The 25307-nt window shown below is 38.4% G+C and overlaps 1 protein-coding gene across 1 annotated transcript in view; it reads left to right on the top strand.

Moving 5' to 3' along the window:
- The window catches only part of ATG7 (autophagy related 7), a 93649-nt gene that overhangs the window by 38171 nt on the left and 30171 nt on the right, over positions 1-25307 (top strand). Inside the window, exon 18 of the mRNA XM_080625307.1 lies at positions 1060-1182. Coding sequence (XP_080481433.1) covers positions 1060-1182 — 123 coding nt within the window. The remainder of the gene's footprint in view (positions 1-1059; positions 1183-25307) is intronic.

Below are 25307 nucleotides of genomic sequence, written 5' to 3' on the forward strand. Positions count from 1 at the left end.
GTGGATACTGAGTGCCTTGTTCGATCATACGTTCCTTCCACTTTCTTGCTACCTGCTTTCACAAAACTTGCAGAGTCATCTTTGACATTTATCTTCTCTTTCCTCAATCTCCATCACACTTGATTGAAATCTAATGGTAATGTTTGATCGAAATGGGCAATGGGTTCAGCCTTAAATAGGAGAAGTTCAGGTTAAACACAAGGAAGAAGTTCTTTACTGTGAGAGTGATGAGGCACTGAAGCAGGCTGTCCAAAGAAGTGCTAAATGCTCCAGCCCTGACGGTGTTCAAGGCCAGGTTGGACAGAGCCTTGGGTGACATGGTTTAGTGTGACGCATCCTTGCCCATGGCAAGGGGTTTGGAACTGAATGATCTTAAGGTGCCTTCCAACCCAAACCATTCTGTGATTGTATGAAATCAGCCTGTGAAATAGTCATTTAAGCTATGTCTACATGAAATAAAATTTGTCATGGTCAGGGATTTGAGAGGAGCATAAGTTAAAACCTTCCTCACAATTCTTGTGCTAGTCTATAAGATTCTCACAGTAAAAGATAAACAGGGAAGATCAGAGTAGGAAAATAAAAAGGCCTTTAAGGTACAGCGTTCTTCTCAGAACCGTGAATCTCTGGAGACTGGGAGGATGTTGGACTTGGACACTTACTCGGAGAACTTTTCATCTGTCCCAGCGTGGTTCTTTCCCTTAACTGCTGCATTGGAACAGTCTTTTACTGTATTTTGTGTAACTCAATTGCTCCTTTCATGACTTTGCAGCTAAGTTTTTCTACTTGCCATGTTGTCTGTCTTGTTACAAGCTTAAAAATATGTTTAAACCAGAAAACCTTAAACCTCACTTCTCTTCCCTCACACCTCCTCCTTTCCCCACCTTAGAAATTGAGTTGCAAGAAGTGGTGATTCTTTTCTCCATAATTTTTACCTGTTTAAAATATAAAGTCATTTTCTGAGTGTTCAGAAAGATCATACTTTCGTTTTATAAGCAAAATATGATGATGATGAATCACATTCAGGACATTAAAACTCTTTTCCGTTTGTTTCTTTGACAGGTCCTTGACCAGTATGAACAAGAAGGGTTTAATTTCTTAGCTAAAGTTTTTAATTCTTCACATTCCTTCTTAGAAGACTTGACGGGTCTGACTTTATTACACCAGGAGACACAGGCTGCTGAGGTAAGAAAATGCAATTAGGATAATAAGAATAAAGAGATGGCAGTAAAGTGCGCTTGGTTTTGTGTTCAGCTGTATAACCATGTGATTAAATGAATCACTGATAGCATCAGCAGTGGTGCTTGATTTACGGGATGATTTACACAAGCCACATGGATAATCCATCCAGTAAGATAAGATGTGTCCTTTTAATGTTATAGAATAAGAAATATTGTTGGATGTGAGAGATCATTCTTTTTGTAAGAACAGATGATGTGATGCAGGTTGACAACCAGTTAGAAATGTGCAGCACTATTGTTATTATTCATTTTATTGTTGTCCCATTTTGTGAAATACAGAAATATTTCAAGTAACAGTTGTTGCTTTACAGTTCTGAATGTGTATCAGGAGAGCTCCTGTCTGTTAGGCTGTTCCTGTGGCAATGTAAGCTGCAGTAGTACTGCTGATTGTAGGTAGCCGCAGTCTTTACACAGGTTCCTACATAAGTTAGATATTATCTTCAATTACTTTAACTTCTTATGTCTGAGTTGTCAAGAATTGCTTTTAAATAAATGAAGTGAACCTATGTTATGTGTCGTAAGGAAGTCAGGAATCTTTTTAGTTCAATCTGAAATATTATTACACTGCCTGATGGATTATTATATGGGGAAAGCAATGCTGTTTATTTCTCTACTTACAGAAGTTGTAACGTGGAATGAAATTGGGGTATGTTTTGCTCTCATGGGTGATAACCCTGTCTAAAGACTTGTGATACTGAGTTTGTCCCATAAAAAAAGAAACAGGTATCTGCCTTACTATTGTATTTGAGCAGTGATGTGTAATCCTTCCTCTGTCTGCAAACGTCTGTGCTGTTCTACGTCTGTAATTGGATTTTGGTGGAGTCATATCCCATGGATGTTTCTAAAGTTGGCTTTGAACTCTTTTTAACTCTTCTGTTACGTTCTGACGCTGGTGACGCTGAAAGAGGTGATTTTGTTGTCCTCCAGTCTGCATCATCTGGGGCAGTTTTTAAAACTTTGAGGTGCATACGAGAGTGCTTTTAGTATATTTTCTGCTGAATTGTTCTTGTCTTTTGAGCTCATTTTTCTCATGCAGGGCAGATTGTGTCATTTATATTGCCGAGTTTTAAAACTGTGAAATGGTTTTTCAGGTTTCGGGCTGCTTTTGAGCTGCTGTTGGCAGAATATATTCTCTAAAATGGAGACATTAGATTTATGAAGATCAGTGCTCTTGAGGTTGATTTAGGATATTCTTGATTCCTGGATTTCTAAAAACAGCAACAAAAGTAGTGAGAGAAGTTTCATAAGACAGGTATGGCCCATTTTTATGGCTCCACGTGTGATCGTTCCGTTCAGAAATTACTTGCCTTTCTGCACTCAGACTCTTCAGGGAGATTTTGTGGATGATTATTGGGTTTGATGATGATCAAAATGGCTCCTAATAACTGAAGATTTTCCTTTCCTCCTAGCTAGTAAAATTTGACCAGTGCTGTTGCTCCACTGTAAGGAAAATGGACTTGTAAAATTACATGTCACCCAACCTTAAATTTGCTACAGCAGCATCATAATTGTATATTCTTGTATACAATTCTGTGTATGAAATAAGTGATATTATGTACCTGATAGGGAAAACTCATCTGAAACTACTCAATCTTCTTTTTTTAAAGGGATCACTCCTAAAATGTCGACTCATTGAGAGTGTTTAATAGTATGCTTTGCTTAGAATGTTTTGTTGTGGTCAGAAGAACAGGAGGTTTTGTCATACTGGTCTTATACTTCAGCGTATTGCATGTTAAGTTAAATCACACACTTAACCTTCCTGGTTCTTTTAATTCACCTAACAAATGCTTAGCTGCCTTCATGATGTGTGTACAGAAGGGCTTTAATGCACTAAATACTAAACGAGCTCTATAAAATAGCTTCTGAGTTGCTTGAAAGAGGGTCCGGGTAAGTCATGCATGTTCTGGAGGAGTGACTTGACTATGTTAAATAGAATGGGTTTGGATGGCCTGAAGCTTCCATGAAAACCTTCCCTCTCTGCATGCTTTGTGCTTGCCCGGATCAAAGCAATACAATTTGCAGTAAGATATGGAAGACTTTCCACTTAACTGAATATCCTTTTTGCTTGCATTGTTCAATTTCCTGTTCCAGTGCTGAGCTGTTGACCTAAGTGTTAATGCCATCTTGACTTCCTTGACCCCAGCTTTTTAAAATGACTGATAAGAATAGAATCATAATTCAGTGTGCAACCAGAGTAGGAATCATAACACTGATTTAATTTGTGGTTTAAATTTCGTTCCAATTACGCAGCTTTAGTCAATAGAGCACCTATTTCTTTAACATGAGATGCATCAGGAAATAACAGATGTTCTACATGACTTGCTTAGCATGACAATTTACTTAATAAATAATAAAATTAGCAAGTGCTTCTATTCAACCTTGAAATGACAGTAAATTTCAGGCATCTGCTTTTTCCACATCTGGCTTTAATTTAGGTTCTATTCTTGGGTTTTTTTAATACCAGTTAGATACTTACATACAGCTTCAGCAAGAGGCGCTGGTGACATGCATGGCTGTGAAGGCCAATAGGAGCTGTGGGAAACTCCCAGGCCAGTGCTTAGACCTTGTTTCCACTGGATACAGTTCACTTTGGGATCTGGCCAAGCTCACGTAAAAGCTGCACTCTTGTTTTCCGGATAGCTTTGTCTCCTTATTCCTAACTAAAACTTTTTCACTTTATGGTAGTATATACTAGTGCTGGTGAAACAAGTATTCCACAAGAAACTAAAGAATTCTGATGTTTGTAGATGCGACACTTAAGGACATGGGTTAGTGGTGGACTTGGCAGTGCTGGGTTAACAGTTGGACTTGATGATCTTAAGGGTCTTTTCTAGCCTAATAATTCTATGATTCTGTGATACTTGTTCACTGTGTAGTCGAGTTTAATAGCTGGGCTTAAAATAGAGAAAGCCTATGGATCTCATGAATTGTTAGTCAGAAACTGGAGGCATTGATTTGGAGGTGGAACAACAACTAACTGCATTACTACCAGTTCAGAACTTGGCTGGGCTGCCCAAAAATGGGTGCATATCACAGTGCATCTCTAAAACCAGCTGGTTTGCTTGTCACATACACCAGACTTAACCCTGCAAAGTGTACTGGGTTTTGCTGGTTTGGAGAGCTCTTTTTATTTAACCTAGTATAAAATTACAGATTTCCTGATACGCACTCCGCTACTCTGTGTTAAAGATTGGTTTGTACCAATAAGGCACACTTCTGGAAGTGAAAGCTGACACATTAGTAAAACCCGTGGTCAAGATGATTCCATAGCTGTGGAAGAACCATTCCCATTTGTAAGATTTTCTAAGAACCTGACTTCTTTAAGGATACTCATTTCATGGTCACCCTTTTTCTTCAGAAACAACTGACACTGTTCTTCAGGCCCAGTTAAGCAAAGTAACTGTGCTTATCCTTATTTGAACATACGTAAGTGCTCTTGAAAACACTGGGAGTGAAGCATCTATTGACAGGTATCAACAGAAGGAGCAGTAACGACAGGGAAGAGAGATTTTTACATGAGTTTGCTGTTGTGTTTGTAATTGAATTTCTATACAAGACATTTTCAGAAATAAACATTATTTCTCTCTTTTCTTAAGAAAACCCAAGTATAAATGTGCTTTCTTACTTATTCCTACATTACTTGATGCTTTAGGAAGCTTTCCTGTATTTTATGCTTTACTGGGATGAAAGAAAACCATAAAATGCATAAATACATGTTTTGTGACGGATTAAAACATAAGAAGTGGCAGAACTTTTGCAATCTTAAGAGGATCCTAAAGAATTTTGCAAAATAATCAAATCCAGACCAGAGTTCATGTTTCTGAATGTGATTGTAAAGGTCAGATAGCTGTGATTGTAGAGTCTGAATGGGATTATAAAGGTTAGGAGGTCATGATGTCTATGTTATTTCTCTTTAGTAATTTTATATTTAAAGTTCTTTTGTTTCTTACGAACTATCTCTAGTTTATGGCAAGTTCTTGTGGTCAGTGAATGAACCTTGCTATTTGCAGAATCCCCTTGCTGTGCTGGTGTTCTGTATCCCAAACGATACAGATTAGAATTCCTATCCTATGGAAGGGTAGGATTAATTTTTAAAACAACACAAAAGCAAACCCTAAATCGTGCCAATAAAACCCTTTGAGCTCTTTGAATAAGAGAAAACATAGAAAACCCTTTCTTATTCTGATTCTGCTCTTGAAGTTTGTGCCTGACCATTTGTACAGCCATTTCTTGGGGAACAGAGCTTAGCTGTATAATAGGGAGCTGGTTTTAAAAGTGCACTTTGTGCTTCTCCAAACTGGGAAGAAAATTCAGGATTTCCAATGTGCTTTGGTAGAAAAATAGCCTTATTTCTGATTCTGCATGATATTGCGCAGCGTATTTGATTCTGAAACAATAACATACAAAAGAAATGCAAAAATAAAACCCCGAAACAAAACAGAAAATCCCAACTTCAGCAATGTTAGAACAGTCAATTCTGTAACTCCAGCGTTTGTGTCTGTTAGTGGGCCAAGCAGGATGCGGGATTGAAATTTGCTTGATGTTACGAAAACTTCCTACAAACCCCACCACTGATGGGTAGACCCGAATTAGTATTTGAGCCTTTGCTGTGTCTTTGAGCATTTTTGGTTTCCTTCATGTTCTTAATCTGGTGTGTTTCAAGAAAAATTCACTTTGACATATTCAGGCCTGCCCTGGAATCTCTTTCCTAAGAGCTTAAGAGATTAATCTGGTTTCTTTCAGGAGCTGGGTTGTTTCTTTCTTTTTGAGTTTTCTCATGATATCCATTAGTGTCATCATTTTCCTTCATTCATCAAACAGTATTTCCCAGATCCTCAAATAATGGTAATTTTTTTCTGCAAATGAATTGCTGTTGAGCATGGTCCAGATGAAAAACGAGTCTCTGTTATGGTAGTTTTTTAAATGTATGTAAATTTCAATGCATTCTGGTTATTATGCTTTGCTATTACATGCCTAAAATAGATTGAGTATGTCAGTCCTTCGTGCAGTGCTTAGCTGAATCTGCGGTATTTCTGCTTTTGAAATTTTGCCAAGGAGAGGTAATTGTTACATCAGCACAAAACAGTTCAAACTGAGTTTTATAGCCTTTGAACACACGCAGGAGTGGTCTTTTTACTGATACCTTATGCTGCTCTTTGAAGCATGTAGAAATACCTATGAAGTGTTTCCTCTGTTTTCATGGAATCACAGAATCCCAGCCTGGTTTGTGTTGAAGGGTCCTTAAGGCTCACCCAGTTCCAACCCCCTGCCATGGGCAGGGACACCTTCCACTAGAGCAGGTTGCTCCAAGCCCCTTTGTCCAGCCTGACCTTGAGCAGTGCCAGGGATGGGGCAGCCACAGCTTCTCTGGGCACCCTGTGCCAGTGCCTCAGCACTCTCATATTTTGTACCATAACATGATCTCCTTGTCTTTCCCTGGATAACTTTACTGGTGACTTCACTTAGTATTACTAATAATGCTCAATGCTGTTCCCAGGACTTACATCATCAGCCTGTGTGCTCAAATACCTGTGTTTCATTTTGGTTTAGATTAAATATGTATTTGTCCCTTCAGGACAAGAGAGGCCTTTTGCAGTCATGCTACTTGAAGCCAGGGGAAAGAAGGAGGAAGGACAGTTAATGGTAGGGTTGTACAGAATGGAAAGATTTCTTCGTGTACAGGAATGCTTCAAGGCAGGTCTCAAGTATGAGGGCCTGCCAGTCTTCTGAGTTGAGAGTCCTGTAAGACCGGAGCGTGGCCTGTTGTAGTTCCAAACATATTTGCATCAGTCAACCCTCATTAATAAACTCCAAGGAGAGATTTGAAAAGTGGGGACAGCAATAGAAACACTACCCATATCACTTCAAATGATTAAATCTGTGTTGTCACAGCATGCTGCATGAGCTTGTCTCAAAGGTAGGAAACAACTTTATAAATTACTTTTACTTACTAGTTTTGACTTGGAAATGCTGGCTGTAAAAGGTGCTTCTGATGAGCTGTGTAAGTTGATAGATACATTAAACTTACGTGGTTATTACTGAAATGAAATGAAGCTCTTCAAATTCAAACGTAAGAATACTTGGGACAGAGAAAATAATGACTATTCAGTGTAAATATATATATAAAATATAATATGTATGTGTAATATATATAAAAATATAAAATTAAAATATATATGTAAGTATATATTTATATTTATATATTATAATTTATATGTATTATATATATTTATATTTTATGCTTTGATATCAAGCTGGGGGGTTTTATTCGAAATTTCAAATATATGGGAAAATTTTAGCCTAAAATCCGTGCAAGAAGTGGAATGACGGCATTTGGGTGAGCAACAGGTCATTTTTTTTCATGTGTTAAACTGTGAATTACTGTCATAGTGCCAAAACATCGATAGAGTTTAAATTTATCTCTATATAAAATTGCACAGTAAATCTTGCATAGCTGTAAAATGAAAAGTCCTGCTGTGAATAAATAAATCAGGTTTTATGTGAGGGGAAAATGCTATGCAACAAATAGCTGTAAGAAAATCAGTCTTGGACTATAGCACCTTTCCAGGTGCTACGAAACTGCTGTAGCGCTAACCTTTAGTCTGTGTTCTTCAGAACGCCTGTGCAGCTTCTGAGTACTGGCTTGTGTAGATAATAACTCAGGAGTGTTTGTCCTCTTTACAAACGGTACTGATCAGTGGAGGTTGGTACTGTTCAATAGCAGACATTCTCTACCAAGAGGGCTGAAAGTGTCCATGCTTTCTCATATCTCCTGTCTTAATAAAACCAGCACCTTTAGTACAGCTGCAAAGGTACACTATTTTCCTTTTTATTCTAATTGCTCTCATGGGATCAGTATCTAAATGAGGTGAAGGCAATGCTTTGTTTTGTGCCATGATAGTAAATGATATTAAATTGTACTTTAAGGTTTTAGAACGTTTTAAGGATGAACACAGCACCCAGAGTTTTTAAGTGAGCTGCTGTACTGAAGCTGTAGAATCTGAAACATGGATTTGTTGATGTCTGTAGAAACTTATCATGCCTCTAAGACATTTAGTATTCTTAATTACGTTTTTTACTACTGCCTTCTATGGGGCAGAAGGAGACATACCCCTGTTTTTTTTCATCAGGAACCATCACAATGGATTAGTGTTAATATGACTGAACAGGTTCAATAGTCTGGCCTAATTCCTTTGCCAGTATCTGACATTACAAGGTGAAGAAGTTACTAATGACTTCTGCGACTGAAGCGGTTAATCTAGTGAATAGGGACTTTGTACATCTAGAGCATCTCAGCAGTCTGAGGGTACCCTACTATGGCGCTGAGGGCTTCAGCAATTTGAAGGTTGTGAAAGGTTCAGAGAAATGATTAACGCTTACTAAGCAGTTAATGAAGAAGCAGTGAGGACCCAGATGACACATGGACTGAAACCCACTGAGACAGAAGTGCTGCACAATTGCTCGCATTATGTCTTGGTGTAATTCTCCGTGTTTCTGTTTCACCTGCCTGTGTATAGGTAAGGAATTACTGTCTTGAACATTTTGACTGCTCCATCAGTCAAAACACTCTACTAATCTACTAATCCAGGCACAAAAGGTAGTCCTGTATGATCTAAAGAAAGGTGATCAAACGAGTTAAAAAAATCAGCTAAGTTGAACATTGAGGTAGTTTGCAAAGTGCTTTTCTTCCTTCTGCATGACAGTTATCCAGAGTTTTGAGCTAAATGCTGAATGACCATGCCTAAAAGCTGATACAGGATTACTGAAGTGGTGTATCCTTTCAAAACAGTGCAGTCACAAACATTTAATTTCCTATGAATTCTGGTCCGATCTTCGAGGAGTCTCACACCTTGAAATTCATAGGGAGTTACACACTGAGATCCTAAAATCTTTCTTCATAATTGGATCTCAGTTTTGGGGAGCTTGTGATCTGTTCTCTCCTTGTGCTCTGTTTTGATTTCTCTATGTCTAGAAGAGGACTACGACTTTACAACATTAACCATTCCTTTGAGAGGTATTTGGTACCTGGCTAGTAAGAGCCCCTGCTGACAGTCTTTTGGGCTAGGCCCCAGTTTCGAATGAGGTGTAGCATTACTAAAACAATATTTGGCAAATTGAGATTATAACCTGCATTCTGTCTTGTTTTCTTTTTTGGGGGGAGAGAAGCAATTCTCTTCTAGAAAAATTTTCGAACCATATTGACTCCTTTTTCTCTAAAGAAAAAATCTCCAATAAAGAAGGGAGAAGAAAATAATGTAGGAATTAAAGCTCCCCCATTCCAATCTATTTTGTTTCAATGAAGAATGAATAGACTGTTCAAGATGCATTCTATTATTCTCATGTGAAGAATTAGACATAACACAGCCAAACCTGCTGATAAACTTTGTTTTAAAATTAAGAACATAAATTATACCATGTACATCTTGTTGCAAGTGAACAGTTGCGGAGTATGTGGGCCCTTGTAGATCATTCCAGTAAAAAAAGAAACCAAGTTTGCTGCTGGAAAAATTACTACCAGATGCAGATTTCAATAAACACATACTGCTGCAGCCTTACCCAAAGGTGCTATGAATTCCTTGAGGCAAGTCTGCCTCTGCGTTCACTAAACTGCTGAACGTTTGACTGTTAATTGAGTTACTGTATTATGTATAAAGGCATTCCATCTCCCACCCCTCCCCCAGTTGTTAATGGACTCTCTTCATCCTGTAGACCATTAAATGTTGTCTGCAAGAGTATGCAGCTGTTAACGGTGTTTGCATTCTTCTGGCAATCAGTATTTCCTCTGGAAATGCCTCTCAAGCTTCTCTGAAGGCATTCATGTTAGAGTTGTGCAAGAAAGCTGGTGCTGTCAATTGTCGTGTATACCAAGCACCCTGGTATTTCATTATTGCCAGCATGTCGTTTTGACTACAAGACTTTCTGTACAAATAGCAGTAGCTTTTTTGTCCAGCTTTGTTGGTTTTCCTGTAAACGTAGGTGGAACTAGTAAGTGGTAAAAGATGGAGCTGGTAACAATGCAAAGAGTTGCCCAAAAATCATGTAGATTTACCACAGCTTCTCTTTAATGCCAGTGATTGCTAATCCACTGTCAAAATCGGGGCAAGTAAGCATTGCAGATTTTAATAACAAAACATCAATGTTAGGACCTGTTCCTATCCTCTGTGGAAATCTGTCATGAAGAACCCTTGGTGAACTACTTCTCAGCTTAAATTTTCACAATGTCTTAGAGTTTCTTTCTTTCTGATGTATGGAGTAATTTTCCCAGCATGATTAAAGATTTACATCCATATTACTACTGTAATGCAAATGGTGTTGTCTAAAGTTGATGCTAATTTTGCAGAGGTTCATAAACCAGGCAAATTTGAAGCCTTTAAAGTTAGCACCAACCTAGCTCTTACTGCCCTGAGTTTTCTTTCTGTTTGATTCTGGTTATTTCGCTGGCATTTCCACTTCAGTGAACATCCCTATAAAGTGCTGGTATTTCCTTTGCTTTACTTAAGTTCAGGTTCTCCTGAAGTTCCCTTTTTACAACATCTTTTTCTTGAACACTTCATAACTTCGCTTCTAGCTGAAATCTGCTGTGCAACAGTCTTGTATTTATGGAATTGGCTGGAGTCCTGGAAAGACCACCTGACAGCTTGGGAGTGATAAAAATTAATGGCCAATTCCATAGTTAAAACCCAGATTTGATTCCAAGATGAGCCTGTTTGTTTCTGAGAAGATAAGGATTGGTTATCTTATCACTTCAGTGATAATTTTTCCTTAGCAATGACATCCCTTGGTTAATATAAGGGCAAACTGATGGAAAGTCATCTCCTTGTAAATGAAAGATGTCTGACCTGATAAGAGACATCAAAATAGTCTATAGCATTATGCATACAATAAAAATGTTATCCATAGAAAACAACTTTTAAGTTTGAGAAAATAGCATTTTGGTATTTAAAGAAAAATGCTTTAGGATGAATTTCTTTTTTTTTGAGCTTTCAACCTTTAAAAACCCCACTCTATTCATTAAATACCATGCTCCAAAGGAGTGAGGAGTTGTCACATTCGCTAGGTATTGAGCCTGGGACACTGGACCTGAACTTCACATGTGATACTTCATGAAGCAAGAGCAGCTTGTGAGTTACTGAGTTTATTTTTAAATACAGGAAAACTTTTTGTCTTTTTAAGGACTGCAGGTGATTTCTAAAGCATTTTAATTTAATACAGCAACCTTAAAATAATGCAGTTTTACTGGATAAATAGTAATGGCATTGATAAGAGGTCCTTGACATCCAAAAACATACTCTTAAAATTTAGGTTGAGTTGCAAGGCTTAGCAAGAAGTGAAAATCCCATCTAAAACATGAGTAAGAATATGTATGAAGCAAATCTTTCTAGTTTTGTCTTTAACTTTCTTAAGTCATTAGCACTTTGTCACTGAAGGCAGGAAGGCTCATATGGGCTCTATTTAAGTACTTACTATACATAAATAAATTTCTGTCATTTTATAGCACTGAATCAAACCTACCTGGCAGTGAATTTCCTGCCCTGCAAGTTAAGTGTGAAATTACAGAATCAAGTTGAAAAAGGCCTTTAAAATCATCAGGTCCAACTGTCAATCTGGCACTGCCAAGCCCACCACTAAACCATGTCCCACATCTACCTGTGAAGAGATAGTCAGTCATGACACCTGCCTGCTGATTGACTTTACTTGACTGAGGGTCAAGTTTAATCTCTTTATCAGTGAGGGAGGAGGCAAGGGAAACTTGACAGCAGAGTGAGGTCCCGAAAACGTGTGACATGAATGAATGCTGCTCAGTGTGCCAAGCAGAGTGCTATTTTCTGGACTACACAAGAAATACATACTTAAGGAAAAGATACAACTGTGATTTAGATGGAGCTAAGTACTAAGATGCTTATTTATATTGTTATAACTAAAGTAGAAAGAAAAGTCACAGAAACAGAGAAGGGATGCTCAAGGAAACCTGTAGAGAATTAAGTAATTATTTTCTAACCTCTCCAGGGAATAGGGGTTAAGAGATACAGTTTTAAAAGTGTTTATGTTGTTGAAAAGTTTATTTGTCTAGTGTCTGCTGAAACAGTGTGCCAACAACAGCAAACTCGAATGCAAGTTAAAACGAAAATGAGAAATCTACTACTGGAAGAGAATCTGAAGGCATAACAAAGCTATTTAAAATCATTACAGTGCCACAGCTGGGTTTGCTAATGTTTCTTGTATATTTAGAAAAAGAATGGTCTAAGTTTTAACTCCCTTTGTCTTCTCACTTTGAGTAACTGTAGTATATGAAATCTGCCCTCGTATGACTCATTCTTCCCACAAATGCTATTTCTTTGAATAGCCCTTGTAAAAACATGCATTTCATATTAGTTGTCTTAGTTGGCAGTTGTGTAGACTTTTTTCTTCCTGGGTGAGTGATTTATATATACTAATCTCTGGATCTGCTTCTGCCACACATGATGCATACCAAAACAGTGGTAATTCTGTACCTATGATCACTGTGCTCGCATGTTTGAAAGAACATGCTGGTAGAGTATATCAGTCTCTTTCTTCATAGGCAGTGGCCTTACATCTAACAAATTCTGGTATCTTGTATGTGTTTTGAGGGATAGATAGTCATGGAGTTGAGGCTTGATTTTAATTCTTAGTAGAATTCTAAAAGATAATGGACAAAGAAGGGACAAATGCAAACTAAGATGTTATTTCCAGCCTCCAAAAGAAGCCTCTTTGCATGAGTTTGGCTCGCTACAGGAAATACTAGAAAGAAATATGGAAGCTAAATGACTGAGGCTCATTCAGATAAAGAATTAAAGAGCATCTGTTGTAGCTTTCATATGTGAATGACTGCTGGGTGGTCTATTTTAATGTTATCATTATCGGCAGCCCTGGCAGTCTAAAGACCAGCCACGGCTGTAGGCTTTCTTGCTGCTTTCACAGCAGTACTTCACATTTTCTCAGATGGCACAATGGAGCAGGCAAGCTCCTGTGAAAGAATTCCATACTGAATTACATATACTCTGTGGGTTTGTCCAACTGCTGGCCTGCATTCATGTCATGCGTGGATATCAATACGGTCAGCATCCTCTCCAGCTGTCTTTGGTTCCCCATGGAGGGGTGAATTAACTGAGGACAGCTTTGGATTGAGTCCAGATTGTAAACCCCATGTCTTTAGATGGGTAATGAGATACTTGAAATCCTGCCATTCTTGGAATTACGGGGTTTGTGTTGGTTGGGACTACTTTATTGAGATTTCTGCTTTCTGGATTTAATCTGGAGTTTAGTATTTGGATCAGATTGCTTAATGCATTTAATATGTAATTTAATATTGGTTAATATGTGTTTAATATATAGATTTATGCTTGCTGATTATATTTGGATTACTTAACAAAGTAAAATCTTGGTTAGAGCTGAAACATGTTGATGAAGTTCAATGAGCTGACTGAATTTTCTTGTAATACAGTGGAAATTGGAGATTTGGGAGAAGGAGGTAATACTTGCTGTCAAATATGCTTGTAGATAAATTGGGGCATAAAGCTCACAAACCTGATATTTCCATGAACTGAGCTTAAACTCAAGCAAGATTGGTCATAAAAAAAAGAAAAATCTTACTTTCTATAATGTGGCATTAATAACATCCTTGTAAGTAATAGCTGGTGGAGGATGCTCCATGAGTTTTCAGGGCAGTACTGGAAAAAGGTCAGTCTCTTTGGAAAACCGTGCTGGGATTTAGGCTCACTTCTGAAAGAGAAAACTTTGTTTTCATGAAGAAATTTCTACACTGAAGAGTGACTATTGTGATCATTGAGTCTTTTGCTTTCAAAGGAGAATGGTGTTCCTAGCTCTAGCATCAAATCTGCTCCCTTCCATTCTAAAATGGGATTTTTCTTTATTTTCTTTGGTTTAAAAGCAAAAGGAAAGAACTTGTGGCACAGGAAACTGCATATAGAATGAATTGCCTATTTAGAAATGTTTTTTCAACGTAAAAGGATGAGGTAATGGAGTAAAACATAACCAGAAAGCTGCGATGTTTGACTCTGGTATCAAAACCGACTTCATAATCTTGATCTTTATTGCACTTCCTTTAAAATGATTGAGGGGCTCTGGTTAGCATATCTGTTTCAGGAAGAGTATCAAGAGTACTCTGATTTTGTATTTAAATATGGGATCTGATTAATACTTCAGGCATTCAAGACAGCTATAACATTAAGACTGTTGTTACTATAGTGAGATGCTATTACAGACATCACAAGACCTGTTGTGCAGAGAAACATGATTACTTTGGATTAAAGAAGTTGCCACGAGGCTTGAAGGATTTATAGGTGCTACTGCTTTGAGTTATATATAACTTCATTATTTTGTTGAAAATGTTTAGATCTAGAATTAATGAAGTGCAGTAAATGTTGATGAAATGAATCAGCAGGTTTGACAGCGTTTATCTGACGCTGAGTGAATGAAGGGTTTTGTTGTAGTATTCTTTAAGTCTCCAAATTGCTAGATAATTTAGAAAGTAATGTGCACATAGAAATGAAACTAATATTCTTTCTAACTGGAGCGACATGCATCAGTGTTGACACGATCCAGACATCAATTTAAGGCTATTTCTTAAATGAATTATTGTATGTATGCATGTGAGAGAGGAAATGGCCTCTTTTTCTGTGGGTTTTTTTCTGTGTTTGTGGAAGAGGTGTTGGTGGGCTGGATCTTTGAGACAAAGCATGGTGAGAACGGTCAGTGTCAGCAAAGATGACAGGAAGGAGGCACAAGGATGAGTGACAACAATGCCAGTGCGCTGGTCCTGTGTGTCGGAGCAAGGCGAGAACGAAATGCCATTGGAAATCTGGGCTGTGCTGTCCTGGGGACAAAGGGTTGGCAGCTGTTGTAGTTTGAAAGAGATCTGGAGCTTGTTGAAGTGCTGGGTAGGCTGAGTGAGAGAGTTTTAGACGTTCTGAGGTTGCAATGGGCATAGAGTTGTTCAGAAGAACAGAGATTAAAAGCCTCAGGCAAAGAGGAAGTGGGGAAATGTGGCTTTAGAAACAGAGGACTTAAAATTTGCTTTTTTTCTGCAGCATCCTCAACACTTTGTCACAGTGTAATTAGAAGGGATGAGGAGATCTAAATTGATAACAGCACTGGGGTGTACTGCAGTGTCTCTTTTTTATGTGAATTAAGAGTTCATTAAGAATTATTAATATATTATATTTATATATATATTATTATTAATATATCATATTAAGAATGCATATCATGTCAATTTGATCCATTAATCTCAGCTATACAAAATTGGCTGCAATGAAACATTGGTTTCATTAACCCAGCTCAGAGACTATTGTGACATCCATTACTCTAGACAGCTGCATTCCATTCCATTCTATGGAGTCTGTAGTACTGCAGAGATGTTTCAAAACCATTATTATTTTAGCAGCTGGTTAATTACAAATTATTTATTGGGTTGTTACAGTTAGCTGAGCAGTCACCATTTGCTCTTGTTACCATGATGCAGAGTTAGTGTTAGGTGTATTAATGTGTTAATAAATCTGAATGAGAAATGAGCAATAACCAATGATGAAAGGCTTTTAAGTTTCGAAATGGCCTTACAACATTTGTTTCTTACAAGCAATACTATAAAAAGAAAATATGTAATGGCAGAAATTGGTTTTGAGTTTCATTTGACTCTCCCTCTATAATGTGACTCAGGAATTTAGTTATGTAAAAATATGACTAAGTCGCTTTTGCCTTTGAGGTAAAAACCTGGATGGAATCCAGGATGAGATTGGATTTCAGTAAATTGGAAAAGTTCTTTCCCAGTCTTTTTGACTTTGAATCTGGGACAAAGCTACATCAAAAGCTGGAATAGGCTCCTCATCTAAGTATTCCACGATCAGGTGGGTTTTTTTTCTCTTCAAATAGTGCCCAATTACTAAATTAAGCTGTCAGCATTAATAAATCATTCCCCTGCAGATTAAAACCTATAATTTTTCATCTATGTTGTTTTGTACCTTTTGAAGTATAGCTTTTAAGGCTGTGGAGTGAATCCCTGGGTAGATCGAGCAAAGAGAGGGTAAAACAGCACCCAGGTGCATGCTGTATGATTTGTTAGGGTGACATGCTTAACATATGCCAGAGCATTTGAAAGTGATGTATGAACTCCTGTTAACAGCATACTATTTGGGCTATTTCTTTTACGTAATGAGAAGTCAAGTGCGGTTCCTGTCACGACCTCCTCACATGAGTGGTTTATTTCAGCAGTCCGATGCCATGTGCGGCGCAGGAGGTTTGAGGCACACCTGCACAGTGCCTGTGCCTGCGCTCACAGGAGCTGTGAGCAGGTAGGGAAGCACCAAGGAGGATCCTGCAGAACTGTGTGAGTGCTGTCTCAAAACCTGACCACCCCACCGACCAGCCTGGTGTTGGAAGTGCACGTGCCTTGCCAGTTACAGGGTGTGGGAAGTGGTGTCTGCTCTCAAGTGCCACTTGCTGACTTGCAAAACCTGTGTTCCAAAATGCATTGGAATATATCAGCTTTTAATGCCTTGTTCCATGCTGTACAGGGCATTCCAGAATCAAAATCTGAAACTGCTACCAGCCCAGTGCTTCTCTCGGTCTTCAGAGTTTGAGGGCAGAAGGGAAGAACAGAAATGATCTCCTACTAGTATTATATGTTAACATAGGCAATTAGGGAAAATCTGTTAGTCCACACAATGCAACAGCTGGAATTCATCTTGTCTTGCAAGCTTTCAGCTAGTTTTCCCACTGTATCCCACCCAAAGGTATTTTAAAACTGTTTGGAGGAAGACAGCTCTTATTCTCTCCCTTGTGCTTATGCTGACTTAGTCACAGATGTTGTTACTATGTAAACCACTATTATTATTCATTTCTCTTCAATGCTTTCCTAGTTTCTCTTTTGCTGTGATGACTGTTTCGTTGTTGGAAGATGGAACTATTTCATTCATGGGCCACAAATGTTTTCTTTTAAGTACTCAAAACATCCTTCTACTGTGTTTTTCCAGTTTACTATAAAATGCTCCAGTCCTATTCCAATATAGTTTTATTTAAACCTTCAATTCCCACTATTTTTAACATTTTCCCAGTATTGCTATAGTTTTCCAGACTCTACCGTCACTGTCATTTTAGTGATGAAATTCTGCTGTCTCATTCACTTCAATCCAATCTGCCGTTGAGTGTATATGTAACTGTATCCTATCACTTTTTCTCTCACGTCTGAGGTCATCCATAACGTCTCAGTTTGATTCACACCTCTTTGCCTTAGCTTTGAATGTCTGCTTTGTAGCATCTGCATGTTTTATTTGTGCGCATCTGCATGATTTAAGTTATCTTTTCAGCTTGAGATTTACAGATTTTCTTTCACAATAATCTGAGTACATCAGTGATGTGGCATTTATCTGTGCAAACACTTCCGTTTTCAACAACTGCTAGATAGCTTCACTGAATTGCATTATCAATACTGTGAAGCCATTAACTGGTTTATATCATTTATTTTGGTTTGTATTTAGATACTTAAGTTTGTTCTTTATGAAGACCAGTATGTAAGGTCAGGATCAAGTACTGCATTGGTATGTCATTTGTTTCTTTTGGTTACTTTGTCGTAAATGGCATGTGTGCTGTTGTCTGCATGCACACAGCCGAATCGCCGTGCCTTCGTATTAATCCTTTTTTACTTATGAAATCAATGTAGTCGTCTGGTTGATTGCCCATTCATCTTGTCCAGACAGGCATCTTCCAATAGTTGTATTCCGTTGAGCAATAAGAAATTGTCCATACCTGTTTTTCTTGACTGTTAAATGTCAGGTGTAATTTAACAGTTGTTTGGGGGAAATACTCTTTCAGTCTATTGCCCCTTGTCTGCAACTTCTTCACCCGTGGGACAGTTAGTGCCGAGTACTAAACATCAAAGATACATTTGAAGCACAAACATTTATGTAGAAAAATCTGTCTTTTTTTATAATTTATTTTTGCTCCTTCCTGCTCAAGACTGCTCTTTGATCTAATGTAATTTCATGGATTCAGAAGGAAAATTAAGGCTATCTGCATATCAATACCTTATATGTACCTTACCAGATCTGCCTTAAATGCAGAGCAACCTCTGTCTTATTTGGTTTTGATGGTTTTATACATTGTCAAAAACAGTTGTCTGCCTTCACTCATAGTGAGGTCAGACATAAGTCAGTCCATCTAGTTCTGGTCCATACGTTTTCTGTCAAGATATTATATTAGGGCTTTCTATATTTTTAATTGAAGTTTGTTGGTAGTTGTTGGTTTTTGGCTTTTTGGTTTTTTTTGGTGTTGGTTTTGTGGTTTTGGGGTTTGCTTTTTTTTAATAAAAAATTTCTATTTTGTGTGAATCTCCTAAACAATTCTATTATTTCACCAGAATTCCATGGAATGAGTGGAGCACATGAAAAAGCTGGGCTAAATGCACTCTTATTGCTGTTTTTCAGTGCCTAAAGCGGCCAACAAGAAATCTGGAGAGGGGCTTTATACAGGGGCCTGTAGTGATAGGATAAGAGGGAATGGCTTTAACCTGGCAGAGCAGAGATTGAGGTGAGCTCTTAGGGAGAAGCTCTTCCCTGTGAGGATGCTGAGCTGCTGGCACAGGGTGCCCAGAGAAGCTGTGGCTGCCCCATCCCTGGCAGTGTTCAAGGCCAGGTTGAACACAGGGGCTTGGAGCAACCTGCTCTAGTGGAAGGTGTCCCTGCCCGTGGCAGGGGTTGGAGCTGGATAGGCTCTCTTAGAGCCCATCTGGGATTCTGTGATAAATCTGTTGTTTTGCCATTATGAAGTCTTTTGTATTAAAAGTGTTGTCCGCCTCTTTGGTCACATGTGGTGGTGTTTGTTACAAGCTGGAGCATGTTGATACGACTGACGGTTCCTATCTACATGTTCACCCCCACACACAAACAGGAGAAGAAGCCCTTTCTCTTCTAGACTGTTTGTATGTTCAACTTGGGTCTCTCTGTACATTCATACCCTCAACAGAACAGCCAAACAACTGAAATACTGCAGAGAAGTTTGCAGGATTATTCTCATATAAGTGTGGTTTTTATCTCTGGCAGTTGAGTATCTCTTCACAGAAAAATACTGGAAGTTCTTGGAATTACAGAGCTATCACATTGCCAGCCAAATTTTCCCTGGCTCAGCTGCCAGTTGATCTGAGTTTTATGTGGTGGTTTTTCTGATGAGAACTACTGTTTGCTCTGAGATCCTCAAAACTTATTTCAATCAGGAATCAACATTACACTGTTTGCAGAATTAGAATGTGAATTCTCAGTTACGGAAGTCTGATCAGATCGTAGCTGGTTGCTCATCTTGAAACTTTGCAATTTAACTCAATTAAATGCCACTATATTAGTGATTTTAGCAGAATGTTCCAATCCAAAATGGAAATCAGATGTTATTCATGGAAATAGGGAAGTCCAGACAATGGGTATTGTATTTAGGTTACCAGACTTGTGTTCTTTAGCTTTCCTAATTTTCATTGTTTACATTGTAGGCAAGTCTTTGCTCATTTTAAGGAACAAAACTATTAGTTTAAAACAGTTTTTTTTTTTTTGTTTTTAATTTCTATCCAAAAATATTTCTCTTGAGTTGTATAAAAAATCAGGTTCTCTGGAAATTCATTGCCCTCATGAATGGACTCCTGGTGAGCGAGGAATTTTTATGACTCCCTTAAAAAACAATTGCAAGCATTCCACAAATAAACAATGCATTGATTTGGGGGCCATTTTTATGAGTATTTTATAATAATTTGTTCTCCAGTGTTTATTTCAGTATGGTATTTTGTAATTCTTAACTTAATTATACCAAGAATTCTCTTGTAGCAGCAGAGAGAGTAGAGCTTTGGAGCATGAGGCACTGTGGTTCCAATTAGCAAGTGCAGATGCAGGACCAAGTATGACATTACTGCATGGTTTTCCATGGCTCTGGAGGAAGAGCCAGAACAGTGCAGTTACATAGGCCAGCTTCCTACTTCTTTCTGCCTTTTGCAATAATTTTGGCAATTTTTATCTTTTTTCCTCAACTAGTTTTTCCCATTAATATATTTCACATGTGATTTTGGATGTGTTTTCTTGCTTCTTTCAGGGCTGGTTTTGATGAATAATCAATCATCATAATAGTTAATGAGTACTGGCTTTTTCTGCCCTGTGTATAAACTGTGGCAAGTGATAGTTCATCTTTTACTGACACAATAAACCAGTGCACCATTAACAGGACAGCAGCAGCTTGTGATACAGCAGAAACCCTGATGTTGCTGATCCTGCAAAAGAGTTTTGCTTGAAAACTTGGGGGTAAAGGGGAATCGGCATGATAGGATTGTTCATTGCCCCAAGGGAATGCTGCATGCCCAAGGAAGCTGTCCTTGTTGCTTTTGGACAAGATATACTTTCTACTGCTCCATCTGCAGATAATCCAGGAGATCCCTTTATCACCAGAAGTACAATGTTTAATTCAGATCATGTTTGGTTGCTGCAGTATCTTTTCTGATGTTGATTCATGTCGGTCATACTTAGTTCACCCTGAGTGAGCTGTAACGTGTAGAAATTGAAACATGTTCTGCAGCCAGTACGAACCTGCTGCCTGGGCTTTCAGGCTGATGTTTCAGCCTTAGTTTCCACTCTTCTGTCAAACCTGTGTACATCACTTCTGTTCTCAGCAAGTTTTTGTCAATGCCTGTAATCTGTTGGGTAGAATTGAGAACTACAGAAATGTTACAGTGCTGCGCTGCCCTGGGCATGCAAGTAGACTGTGTTCTGTGGCTGGGAGCAGGAGCTGGGTTAACAGAGATAACTAAAGCTGCCTTCTGTATCTGCACATGAGTAACAGAAGTGTAAAGCATAAATATGGACCTCAGTACAGAGCCCTAGACTGATCACATTTTGTAGGATCTTTTTCGTTTAAGGGAGCCTGGCAGACTTTCAAAGGTTACTGCTTGTCAGCAAATTAGAAAATGGAGAAATACAAATCAGAGAGAGTGATCTCTTTCCAACTAAAACTATCTTAACCAAAAGCAAAAAGTCAGTCTGTCAAAAACCAGATTGTGTCTTGGTTGTGCAGAACAGCACAGGGATAGCATTAAAGTGCAGATACAGCAGGTCATGCTCTGGAGCTCCTGGGGCTGAGGAAGGGTACAGGATGCAGCACTCCTCTCTAGACACTGGGATTTGCTCACTGTCAGTGTTACAAAGATCCTCACAAGGAAGGATTCCCTATTGTTTGGTCTGAATCAGTGTTCCCAACTCGTAACTGTGCCAGGCTGATTTATGTCATGGCTCAGTACTGACTTGGCCTCAGCAAAAAGATCAAAGCAGTGGGGGTGTAAGCGTCAGAGTAAGAGCAAGTTAGGTGTACAAAAGGGGTTCATGTGGAGTGTTTTGAAGAAGGTAAAACATTGCTGGTTTTGTGTGAATTCCGGCTTGACTAGAGTCCGTGATTTCTAATTCATCCGCAAATTTTACAGAGGTTTTATTTCATCAGCATAAAAAAACCTTTCCAAAAGATAAAAATTTTTATTATAGAGTAGCAGTGAGATCATCTTCATTGCATACTTCTGCACTCTGGTGTTTGGATAAAACAGGCAGAAAGAGGGTCATTAAAAACCAAAACCTCTTACTGCTATATTGCTCTATTAAAAATGATATTTTTAAGTTTCAGTTGCTGAAGTATAACTATAGTTGTAGAGATTTAGAAATACCCACCTATTTACTGGCTAGAAATGCCCTTGAACTCGGATGATGCTGCTTCGACTCAGCGGATGCAAAGCTGTCAGGGCTGTACAGTAAGCAGCCTGTTAGCACCCACCAGTGACACATCTGTAATGATGAACAGTACCTTCACAGTGGGCTTTATGCACAATAGGATACCTCACATCCTCTCTGCTGGCTGGAAGAGGCATCAGGGAAAGCTAGTATTACTAAGTAGGGTATCAGCAGTTCTAAGTGAACTAAGGGAGATGAGACCAAATTGAAACTTGGAGGTAGTCTAGATTAGTAATACAATACTGAAACCAAGCGCCTTTTCACATTCCTGTTGCAGCAGCTGTTTATTAGTTTATTAGTTTATTAGTTTATTAGTTTATTTAGCTGTATCTTAAAACTGCGTGTATACTGATCTGAGTGATCAATTTTGCAAACCCCTTTAAAATATTTCTACCATAACTCTCCAGATATTTTCCCAATTAAACACTGGCAAATAGATTTCTTGCTGCTAAACTGTTGGGCACTTCTGTAGAAAAGCGAGTGGGTAAGTGAATTATCTCAGAGAAGGCAACATGCTCATGTTGCGTTTTCCTCAAAGCTCTTCACTATACAAAGTGAACGTGCAAACTCTGTTTGAAATAATTAGCAGTGGTTTACTGGGGGAATTTTGGTACTTTCATGTTGTACTAGCTTTTGATCAAAATTTTCCTGCACTGCCTTGTTTAATTCTGGCCATCTGGATTAAAAGGTTCTCTTAATCTTAAATACAGATTGAAACTCTTTCTTTAGGAGTGTGCTGCCATAAAATTGTGGCAGCTTTCCAGCTTTCTTCATTAAAGCTCTCTTTATTATGGTTTTTGGGCCATTAAATGATTGTTATGCACAATGGGTACTTGATTATAATTTGCTGAAGCTGGGAATCGGTTACAGCAGTAATCTAGTTCTGTAATTAAAAGAGGGCATGTTTATACCTGCTAGGATCTTCTGCAAGCTGTGAAAGGGAGGAAAAAAACAGAGTTGAAAGGCAACAATTTCTGCTAATAAGGCATTTAAGCATTCTAATCTGGCAGTGTTTTGTGCTGTATTGCGGAAGTGCAACTTTCTGCATAACTACATTTGAAGCAGAAGTTGAAGTGGTGACAGAGATAAAAGGACAGTTTCATTTGTAGTAAAACTTCTCCCATCTTTTGTTTTTGTTTTCAGTTTAGAAAGGCATGTGCATTTCTGGCAGAAAAGGAGCAGTCGGGATCCTTGGATCCTATCCAGGTTTTTGTCGGGGAATTTAATAGCAAATTGCATTGGTTTTTCACCTGTAAAGTTTTGAAAAATTACTAGGTTGAAATGGTTTTTAATGTGAGTATTTTTTTTACTGGACAGGGGAGAAGGTGATTTACTTCTGTGTTTTGGCTGTTGCGGGGTTGACAGAAATGTCAGCTTCTCTCAGCTGCATGGTTGAACTGTTAGGGACAAGAAATAGCATAGAATAGCTGCTGATGAATCTGATTGAATCTGATTCTTAGCAGTCCCTTATTGATGATTAGAAGTACACATGTGATAACTGTAATAAACTTTAGAAAAGATTTCCTTAGAACAGTGAAGTTACATGGCAGCTTTGCAGCACTTCTCTTCTGACTTGTGTGCACCCCATCACCTAACACTTGGGTGACATGGTCTAGTGTGAGGTATCCCTGCCCATGGCAGGGGGCTGGAACTGGATGATCGTAAAGTCCTTTCCAACCCAAACCATTCTGTGATTCTATCCGCACCTGGAAAACTTCTCTGGGAACTGAATCTGTGGAAGTTTGGTGAGATGAAGCTGCTTAATGAAATAATTTCATGTAAAATTTCACAGGTGTGTATTTGGCTGAGAGCAATTTTCTCCCACAGCTGAGAACTAGAGACATGCAAACAGTGTGTGCAGCAAATTCCTGTCTTGAAATTAACTATTAGTCTGCAGTGTGTCAGAACTTTGCTTCTAATACATTCTTTCTCTTGCTCTGTCATATTAAGGAAATACAACATGCCTTATGGGCAGAAATAGATTATGTTGTAGGCTATGGACTAAGCAAGTTGGAATAAAAAGTAATGAAAGCCTTAGAATTAAAGTGCTCTTCCCACAAAATCTAATCAGAGTTGTTGGTGATGTAATCAGGAGTTTCAGTCTTGCTAAACAAGCAGGGAATACAGACTGGAATGCAAACAGTACTTCATGATGTTCTGTCTTCGCTCAGTGTAGTGAACCCCGGTGTTCTAGCGATCAAGCAAGTGAACTGTGCAAGTCTTTTGAGGGTAATTGAAGTACCTTGGAAATTCAGAGTTACCTGAAGTATCTGCTGTCCTTTCAGACAAAGCTTTTCCTTTTTATGATTTTCTTTTTAAATGCATTTGTTGATTTTGGAGAAGGTAAAAGACTTTTCCCGTGAATCTCATTTTCTCAGTGGCAAGCCCTTGCACTTCCCTTGCCAATAGCTTGTTTCATATGTGTTCCATCCAGTTTTCTTTTCACATATGTGAAATAACAGTTTGGCAAGTGGTAAACAGAATCTATACAGCAAAGAAAAAAAGACCTGTGTTTGGTGGGGGTTTTTTAAAGAATTATTTTTGTATGAAATAATCCTTTCATTGAAGTAAATAATTAAAACTAAAATAAATAAGATGTTATAAGAGATTGCACAGTAATTATGTAACTTTTAAGACACAAGAGTTCATGGTAATGAAGTATTTTCATTTACTAGGTTTTTCTTGGAGAAGTCTAGTATCATGTGATGATATACCACAGCGTGTGAGAGCAGCTTGCTGGTACAAAATCCAAACAACACAAAGTCATTTCCAAAGACCAGATGTTAATCAGTTCCTCCTTATGGAAGGGAGCAGAAATGGTTCTTATGTGAAGTTTGTCGACTGGACCTCCAGTGTAACTTCGCAGTAGGCTTTCCAATGGAGTGACTGAGCACTTGTGTATGACCCAGAAGGGATTTCCTTTTGAAGACAGAAAATTGCTTATATGGCTGCATAGTCAATAAGCAGAGCATAACCCTTTATAGCTGTGAGAAAAACTAGCTAGAGGTATTTCTGTTTCAATAAATATTTGCTATGGCTTTGGTTCATTATGGCCCACCCATGCAAAGCTTCTTTAGTCTTGTACATTGAGATTTAGTGCACCAGTGGTGTTTAGAGTAATGGTGAGCAGGCTTCCGCTCTCCTCTTTCGCAACCCTCTTCCCTTTGCTGTATTTTTAAGAGGTATTAAGGGTATAGGACAAAGGGAGATTCCTTTCGTTTAAGGCAGTAGTTAAAATATACAGTAAAGGCATGTGAATTAAGTTTTGCCAAGAAGAGTGTAGGCAGTGGGCCAG

The sequence above is a fragment of the Psittacula echo genome (genome assembly GCF_963264785.1).
Source record: "Psittacula echo genome assembly, chromosome: 9".
Taxonomy (NCBI): Eukaryota; Metazoa; Chordata; class Aves; order Psittaciformes; family Psittacidae; genus Psittacula; species Psittacula echo.